The 8,866-nt window shown below is 51.6% G+C and overlaps 1 protein-coding gene across 1 annotated transcript; it reads left to right on the forward strand.

Moving 5' to 3' along the window:
• The first annotated feature begins 228 nt into the window (after window positions 1–228).
• UTP11 (UTP11 small subunit processome component) lies at window positions 229–7,146 on the forward strand. Its single transcript, XM_082230902.1, has 8 exons — window positions 229–344; window positions 1,248–1,309; window positions 2,470–2,572; window positions 3,352–3,465; window positions 3,994–4,087; window positions 4,548–4,678; window positions 6,203–6,313; window positions 6,668–7,146. The coding sequence occupies exons 1-8, from the start codon at window positions 282–284 to the stop codon at window positions 6,749–6,751; spliced, it is 762 nt and encodes a 253-aa protein (XP_082087028.1). The 5' UTR covers window positions 229–281; the 3' UTR covers window positions 6,752–7,146.
• The last annotated feature ends 1,720 nt before the right edge of the window (window positions 7,147–8,866 follow it).

Genomic DNA, 8,866 nt, shown 5'->3' on the forward strand with positions numbered 1-8,866 from the left:
GATTCCTGATCCAGGGTATTGGGTGAATGGGAGGAGGCAGCTGTATTTCCTCGCCGGGGATCAGGGCGAGCTCGAGTAAGGAATTCCGGCGAAGCCTCCTTTGCTCGCCCCGCGGCTGACGCTTCTCCCTCGTTCCATCCCAACGGGAGGCGTCGCTTCTCCTCCTATCCGTGCACGCGTTCTCCTCTGCACGTTCCTAGTTCTTCGGCTCTCCGCCGAGCGGAAGTGGGCCAGATGGAGACCGGAAGTCGACGGCGCGGAAGTGCCTGGCTCTCGAAAGCATGTCGGCGGCGTTCAAGAAGGCGGGCAAGTCCCGCCAGCGGGAGCACCGCGAGCGGAGCCAGGTGGGTGCACCAGACAGAGGCGCCGCAGGGAGCGGGACGGGCGGACGGTCTCCGGTGGCGGCTTCTCCCTCCCCGCCCGCCTCTGGTGTCGCTTCCAGGTTTGGGCTCTGCCTGCAGCAGAGGGGCCGGTGACCCCCGCAGGGGCCTCGCCTGGCTTAGAGGCCGCTGCCCTGCGCCCTGGCTGGGTGGGGAAGAGGTTAGAGGTCGTGGCCAGGGCTGCCCCTCTAGAGCCGAGGCGTCTCTGGAGCTCCTCTCTCCGCCTTTGGGGGGTGTCGCTTCCGACGCCTCCCTGTTGTAAGCGGAGCTGCATTAGGAAAGTACCCGAAGGTTTCCTCCCTCTTCTCCTACGGAAAGGCCCCTTTGCCCTCTGGGTCGTTGCGGACGGTCCAGTTGTTCAGTAGAAATGCCCGGTTGGAAGGGACCCCACCCCAAGGGTTCATCTACTCCAACCCCCTGCAATGCAGGGATCACAGCAAAAGCCTCGCTGAGAGATGGCCTTCCGTCCTCTGCTTAAAAACCTCCAGTGGAGGAGAGTTCGCCACCTTCCGAGGTAGCTGGGTGTCAGACAACCGGGCCCAGTTCGCTCAGTATGGTCTGCACTGACTGGCAGTAGTGGCCAGTCTCCAGGGTCCTTTCCCAGGCCTAACTGGAGATGCTAGCAAGGATTGGACCTGGGGCCTGCTGCATGGAAAACAGGCAGGCACCCTGCTGCTGAGCTAACAGGCCTTTCCCCTGGTATTAATAAATGTGCTATAAAACAAGCTTAAACTTCAGTAGTCTGTCTGTCTGTCTGTCTGTCTGTCTGTCTGTTTGTTTTAAATAAGGCACCTTGCACATATATGTTTATTGAGCACTTGTCCCCATGTGTGTTGTTTTTCTCTCTCCCTGCTCCCCATCCCCCAGCCAGCTTCCCGAAAGAATCTTGGAATCCTTGAAAAGAAGAAGGACTACAAGCTCCGTGCCAAGTGAGTAATGTCCCTCACTCTCACAATATGCCTCCTGCAGCTGCTCACTAGGACCTGCCAGTATCTTGCACTGCAGCAATGTGATTATCATCATCATCATCATCATCATCATTAATGTAGTTATAGCTCACCTTTTCCTCCAAGGAGCTCCAAGTGGTGTACATGGTTCTTCTCACTCTTCATTTAATACCCACCCCTCCTCATTTTATCTCCACAACAATCCTGTGAGGTAGATTAGGCTTAGAGGCGGTGACTGGCCCAAGGTCACCCAGTGAGTGTCATGGCCAAGTGGGGATTCAACCCCTGGTTTCCGAGGTCCCTAGTCCAGCACTCTAGCCACTGCACCACACTAATGTGGCTGTGTCAAGTTTGTCTGACCCTTAAATGTGCTGACCCCAAAATGGTGTGCAGGAGCTCTCTGCTATTGCACTTCCCTGCTCAACAGTTGATGAACAGGAAGGCTTTTCTTGCAGCAGGCAAGGAAATGAGGTCTCCGCCATGGGTGTAGGCAGGTTTTTTTGTTGGGAGGTAGGCTTTTGTTGGGGGAGCAGAACCTCAGTTAAGTATTTTTATTGATTATTATTGATCAATAAATTTTATTGGGCCCAATTCTTGTGAGCAGCTAGAATTGGGCCCAAGAATGAATTGGCAACCAATGTAGTTGTTTTAAAATATGGGTTGTGTGCCATCTAAATGGAGCTCCAGGCTTCAGTGTGACTGCTGCATCTTGAACGAATTGAGGTTTGAGTTGTCTTCATGAGCAGCACCATGTGGAGTGTGTTACAGTAAACTAATCTGGAACATTTGGAGGGTAAAACATTCCCCTAATCATCTGTAGCACTTTGTGTGTTCATGGCAAAGGCTTGCATTAATTCCTGGTGAAATAGAAAAGCCCTGCCACTGGTTCAAACCAAAGGCCTCTTTAGTCCAGCATCCTAGTCTCATAGTGGAAAAACAAATCCCTGTGGGAAGCCTCCAAGCAGGAGGTGAGTGCAACTGCACTTTCCTTATTTGTGATGCCTGGCAGCTGATATTCAGAAGCGTAAAGGAAGGAGCAACTCTTCCCTGTCCCCCTTTTCTAGCTCACTCGTAGCCTCTCTGTGGAGGAAAGTCTTTGTGTGAAAAGGCTGTGCTAATGTGGATGTTTTGTTGCTTTTCAGTGACTACCATAAGAAGCGGAATGCACTCCAGGCGCTTCGCAGGAAGGCCGAGGAGAAGAACCCGGATGAATTCTATTACAAAATGACCCGTGTGCAGCTCCAGGTGAGAGTCTACCTTGGGAAACAGCCCTGCATAAGGGGGGGGGGGCATGGCTTCCTGCTTTTTTGTCCAAGAAGCAGAGAGCGGATCAAATAGTCTTATTAGCCTGAGTAGAGAATAGGATGGGACTATTTTTGAAGTGTGTGTGTGTGTCTGTTTTGAATAGCTTTAAAAGAGATTAGACAAATGCATAGAGGATTATGCTCTATTTTACCTCCACTGTCAGAAACAGTCTGATTCTGAATACCAGTTACTGCAGACTAAAAGTGGGGAGAGTGCTGTTGCATTCAAGTCCTCCTTATTGGCTTGCTGTTGGGCATTTAGTTGGCCACTATAAGAAGAGAATTAGATAGGTCTTTGGACTCATCCAGATGGATAGGCTCTTCTTATGTGGGGCTGCATTGGGGGAGAGACAGTTGCAGTGTAGATTCTACTGTTGACCTTCATGGCTTGACTGACTGGGTGGTGGTAGGGATAAATGCCCTTGTTTGCATCTGTATATTTGTCCGCTTCATCTTTCCTACATCTTGTGGAGCACAAGAAACCCCATCCTTGCTATTTTTGTCTTTGGAGTATACCTGTTTAATTTTCCTGTTCTGTTTGCTTGTTTGTTTGCCAAAGGGAAAAGGGGGGTTACTGGCTTGTTCTACAGTGCCTAACCAGTCAGATCTGTTGCAGAGACTGTTGTCATTTTACGTTTCTGTTGCCCCAGCCCAATCTAAGATCTTATGGCACCACTGACTGTGTCTGACCAGAAAGTATGTATGTTTTCTTACTGGCAGGATGGAGTTCACATAATTAAAAAGCAGGAAGAAGAAACCACGCTGGAGCAGCGGAAGCTGATGAAGACACAGGACCTGAAATACATTGAGATGAAGCGGGTAGCTGAAGTCAAGGTTAGAGCACATTCCCTTCACCCTCTGGGATTCCCACTGGACTTAAAGGGAATCTACTTCCTGGCACTTATTGAAGGGTTAACAGTCACCCCTGTAAATGCTGCTCCCTGGTCTACTACGTGTGGAGTTGGGAAGGAGTAGTGGTTGTGTTTGGCTGTCCTATATGTGGCTTGGCTTGCTTGCAAGAGCCATGCGTCAAGCTTTCCAAGGTGCTTCTGTTTTGTGTGAGGCACCCTGGTCTGGTTTTTGTGGATGAATGATCATGGAGAGCTGCCTGGCAGCTGGATGGACATGCCTTGTGCTGGGAGGCTGCCCTAGACAGATGGCCTCAGGGGACCCTCCTTTCTATCAGGCCAGCCTATTGGTCCCACTGGTTCTCTGTTGCTTACTCTGGCTGGTGGCAACTCATCCCAGGCAGAGGAAGGCCTCTGCTTGTCAGGCAGAGGTGTTGGGGACTGTGCTTTTCACAGTCTGCGTGCAAAGCCTGTGCTCTCAAAGATGAAGACTTGAGTCACTTTTCTCCCTCAGAAAATTGAAAGGCTGAAGTCGGAGCTCCACCTGCTGGAAGCTGAGGGCAAGCAGCCGAACAAACACACATTCTTTTTTGACACAAAGAAGGAAGGTAAGGGGGGCATGTATGGCGGATGTGGGGGGCACTTGGCTGCTCTCCCCCCACCTTCCTCTTTCTTGTTTACTTTTCCTTCAGAAGAACCTTCCTTCTTATCTTTCTCCTTTGACTCTAATGCGCTTGTGCTGAAGAATGTTGTGGGATGGAAGTTGGAAGAGGGAAAGGGAGGGAGCTGCCAGAGGCATAAGAGCCTGCTGGATCATGCCCAAGGGGGCCCATCTAGTCCAGCATTTTGCTCTCACAATGGCCAACAATATGCCCATTAGGGGAAACCTGCGAGTGCAGGATTTGAGCACAAGAGGCCTCCCTCCTCCTGTGCCCTCCAGCACCTGGTATTCAGAAGTCCCCAGGCTGCTTCCTGTTCTGCATGACCCTTCCTTAGGGCTCTTGAGTGTCGGATGAGTGGTGTTTCTTGGCTGACTTTGCCAACCCCAGGGTCTCCTCTTTTTTCCAGTGCGACGATTTGACATTGCCACCCATCTGAACACTGCACCGGAGCTGGTGGGCAGAGTGTACAACCGGCCGACCCTTGAAACTCTGCGGAAGGAAGCTGTTCGGGGGGCCACCACCCAGGCCCAGTTGAAGGTCTGTGCAGCTGCTGCTTATCAGCTCCCCAGAGGCTTCTGCTTGGGAGCCAAACTGAGAGTGTCAAAGTGGGAGGACCCACGTTCTCGTCCTGAGCCATGGTTGCATACTTCGGCTTGTAGCCAGCTGAGTTCTGCTTGTGTGGACCCACTTAAATGAATGGATCTCAGCTATTAATTTCAAGGGGTTTACTCTGGGTACTTTGCTAAATATCGCCCCAAGTGCCACGAGGACTAGCGGAGAGGTGCTGGAGTTCTCTCAGCTCCCTGCAGATACAGGGGTGACGTGTTAATCTAGGTAGGCGGATAAGAAGGAAAATATTTCTCAGCCCGGGGTTGGCGGCTGCTGATTTTATTTATAGCCCTCAGGATTGCATGATTTGGGAAATGGGCCAGAGGGAGCCAGACGTCTGCTCAGTGTGTTTGAGAGTGGGGGAAGGGGATTCCCCCCTTTCTTCCTCCGCTTTCAGTTTGAGTGGCTCCAGCCTATCAGGAAGCTCTGCAGAAGGTCACATGACTCCTGCCTGGGATACGGAGGAGGAGGAAGCCTAGAGGAGCAGAAACATTGGGCAATACCCGGCAGCCTGAGAGGAATGCAGAGGCCATCCAGAACTGCTGAGGCAGAGACAGCTGTGGCGGGAGATGGGAGATAAGGTCCCCACCCTCCTGTTGGCATATTGCTGAAGTCACTGTGCTAGTTCAGACTGGTGGGCTCTCTCCTCTTCCAGGAGAACTGAGTCACCTTCTGAAGGTGCGACAAGTCTGGATCCGTCGTCCTCAATGGTGCTAATTAGCTCACACCTGCCGTGAGATGGCCTTGCTCGGGAAAGCTGGGTCTAGCAGCCTGGGGCCTGGGTGCCGTGGGGATCGGCAACATGCTCCCTGGAAATGGCATTGAGCCAGGCCTACAGGAGAGGCCCAAGCTCCCTCTGTACCTGCTCTGGTGAGATGTGAGACCTCCAGTGTTCCCAGAGCAGCCTGCCTGCTTTTGTCAACCCACCCCATCCCACTGGCCCGGTATATGTTTATGTCCTTCCATGGCCTGTTGCTGTGAATCGTTAGGAAGGGTTGGGTTGAAAGGAAGATGCTCCTTTGGGAAAGTCCCTTTGAGAGTCCAGGGGAGAAGTTTGACTGCAGGGTGTCTGTGGCTTCTCTTGAGAATCTGGCTGCAGGAGGCTTCTTCACATGTTTAATGTTTAGCTATGAGATGGGCTCTGGTGAAGGTGCCCTTCCTCAGTTACAACTCACAGCAGCCAGCATGACTTCTTGTCAAGGATGATGATGGGAATTGTAGTCCAACAACATCTGGAGATTATTGGAATAGGGAAGGTTTGCCTGCAGGGTTGAAAGTGGGGCATGCTGGGAACTTTCACTTAACCCACCGAGAAAGAATTGGAGGAAGCCTTGGGCACGGTGTCTTCTCCTTAAGATCGGTTGGAGACACCTGGTGTTTCAGGGAGGACTTGTTTCTGTCCATTGCCAAAAGCAATAAATCTCTCTCTCTCTCTCTCTTTTTTGTCTTAAGAAATTAGCCCGCCAGAGGAAGAGTCAGTACAGCCTCCTGAAGCAGCGCATTGAGAGGGAGCGGAAGATGTTTGTCATCGCTCAGAAGCTCCAGACCCGGAAGGACCTTTTGGTGAGGGAGCAGACTGTGTCTCTGCCTTCCACCTACCATTGCTTCCCTTTGCTCTTGGCTAAGGTGGCAGTATCTTGCTACTGCCTTACAGTGGCTTCTCCTGCCTCTTTTCCAGGGAACATGGGAGGGGGGGTCAATGTGTGTCTTCAGAGAGGATCAGTCAGCCCTTCCTGCTTCCCAAGGGTTATGTGGGCAGTTCAACAACCAGATTGAGAGACTGAGAGATCTAAGATGGGTTGCTTGACTCCTTGCTGCTTCCCAGCCCCCAACCCTATGCCTCGCTTTTCTCTCTTGAGCCTTATGAGAAGGGTACGTTGCTTTAAGAAGCCCCACTTTCTTCTTCCCCAATTTCAGGACAAAGCCCACAAAGTGAAGCTGAAGAAAGAGACCGTCAACCAGCCAGCTATTTACAAATTCCAGTTCAGGCGGAAGCGCTGACTGCCGTGTGCTGTGATGGGTATGATGAAGGACATCTTATTCCACGATAACTTAGAGGAGGTTCCCCCCCGCCCCCACCCCGGCAAGTGGCCTTTCTTGGTGGAGCCGTCTCATTGCACAAATTCATTTTCTCGTTTTCAGAATAAATGTTGTCTTGTATACCTTCTTACCTTCTTTTCAAACAAATCCAGTGGGTGCAATTCTGATTTCTATTGCTTGTGTGAAGGGGCTCATTGAACATGCAGAGATGGGGCCCTAAGGTGGCCTTGTCAACCCATCAGAACTGGCAAGAAAATGTCTCTTCCTCTCCAGATTTTGAACTTCTGCACTGGAACACCTGGGTATATAATGCAAGTGGGTGGATAATAATAAATTCAAACCAAAATGAGCAGTGAGACTTGCATAAAGAAGGTACTTCTTTTCTTCACTCCATGTATTAAGTTATTTGGCAGTTGAGATTACAAGAATATTGACTTTCCCTGTCTGGGATGGGGCTTACTTTGGTTTCCTCTTGTGTAGGCAGAGAGCTAAGGGGGAGGATTGGCTGGGAGTCGTGACAGCCCCAGATTCCCCCACTCGGTGATCTGTGCTGATTGGCTGGCTTGCCATAGGCTGCTTTGCTTCGGAAGGATGCTGCAAGGGGTTTGGCTGAGCCCCGCCTGGGATGTGGAGAGGGTAAAGTTCTGCCCACCTTCTGCTTTCTGCAGGTACAATATATTGTGCCACTCTGATAGGGCAGCAGGGAGAGCCTTCCAGAGGAGCAGCCAGCTGGCATTGCCCATCTGAGCTTCTTGGACTTTGCCTAGCAGTGGAGGCTTAGTGTGGAATGCCCAGCAGGTGGCAGTGCTGCTCTGTGGCTGCAGAGGACTGTGCTGGTTAGGGGAAACCCAGCCAGAGCAGAAAGGGAGCTGCTGGAGTGCTCCTAACCACTCAGCCAGAGGCTGCTTGCCTGGACCCCCGTCTGAGATACCAAAGAACTGAGCCAATGTTGTTTGATGAAGTTGATGCTGATGCTGCTTTCAGCATGCAGACCCCTGTGGTGTGGCTCAGGTCTTTATCTCCAGCAAGATCAATTGGGGTTTCTGTTTACTTTTGTTCTTAATGTGTGTGGCTGAATTGCATTCTTGAGGTGGACCTTTGCAAATGGGTTTCGGCAGCCAGAGAGGGAAGCCCAGCTGGGACACCCTCACCACAGGCCGCAGGCTCTCACCTCGATGAGTGCCCCTCTGGTTGTCCCCCCCCCCCATGTTCTCCAACCATATGAGGAGGCAAGAGAGTGAGGGGCATCCTGTATTTTTTCAAGATGGGCCACTGCTGGTTTCCTCTGGGCTCCTGATGGTTGTATGTTAGGCAGTAGGCTTTGGTGATCCAGGCCGATGATCCCGCAGAGCCCTGTTTACTTGGTATGATGCACACCATCAGAATCTCCTGCATTCTTCCACATATAAGGCAGAAGTGGAAAGGAAGGATCTGAAATGCATTTTGGGGCAGACATCCCAGCAGACTCTGTCCTGGAAGTGTGCCTGCCCACTTGTGGCAGGTGTTCAATCCCACCTACAGCAAGAACGCTGTAGCTCAGCAACCCAGGATTAGGTGCAGGGAGGTTTGCTTCCTAGACAAGGCATGCAAAATCTTTGCTAAGGTTGGCCCCTCCTTTCCTCTTTCGGCCCTCAATCTTGCAGAGAGTCACCCTGCTCATCTCACACCTGGGGCAGTATTGTTTCCTGCAACCTCATCCAATCCCTACAGGGTTTTGTGAGGGTGAAAGGCTGCAGAGGAGCATGAGAAGAGCCTGTGGCTGGATCTAACCAAAGGCTGCCCATCTAGTCTTGCACTCTTATTTCGCAAGGCCTAAATGAGCCCACAAGCAGGAGCTGAGTACAAGAGCACTTCCCTGCCCTTTCTGATCCCCCCAATAATTGGCATTCAGAAACATGCTCCCATCTCTGAGCCTGGAGATGATGCAGCCAGTGTGAGCAGTAGCATTTGGTAACGTCCTCCTCCCTGAGTAGGCATTGCAAGAGCCATTTGTAGGAAGGTGATTCTCATGCCTCTGTCTCTAGCAGGTCAGCATGGAGCTTCCTGAGCCAAGGGGTTGCTGGAGGCTTGTGGCCA

The sequence above is a fragment of the Podarcis vaucheri genome (assembly GCF_965113315.1).
Source record: "Podarcis vaucheri genome assembly, chromosome: 7".
NCBI classification, from domain to species: Eukaryota; Metazoa; Chordata; class Lepidosauria; order Squamata; family Lacertidae; genus Podarcis; species Podarcis vaucheri.

Bases quoted from the DNA above. Each gene is read 5' to 3' on its own strand.
- UTP11 (XM_082230902.1), top strand. From the start codon at position 282: ATGTCGGCGGCGTTCAAGAAGGCGGGCAAGTCCCGCCAGCGGGAGCAC. The intron at 3,466-3,993 runs GTTAGAGCACAT...TTTCTCCCTCAG, and splicing joins AGCGGGTAGCTGAAGTCAAG to AAAATTGAAAGGCTGAAGTC. The intron at 4,088-4,547 runs GTAAGGGGGGCA...TCTTTTTTCCAG, and splicing joins TTTTGACACAAAGAAGGAAG to TGCGACGATTTGACATTGCC.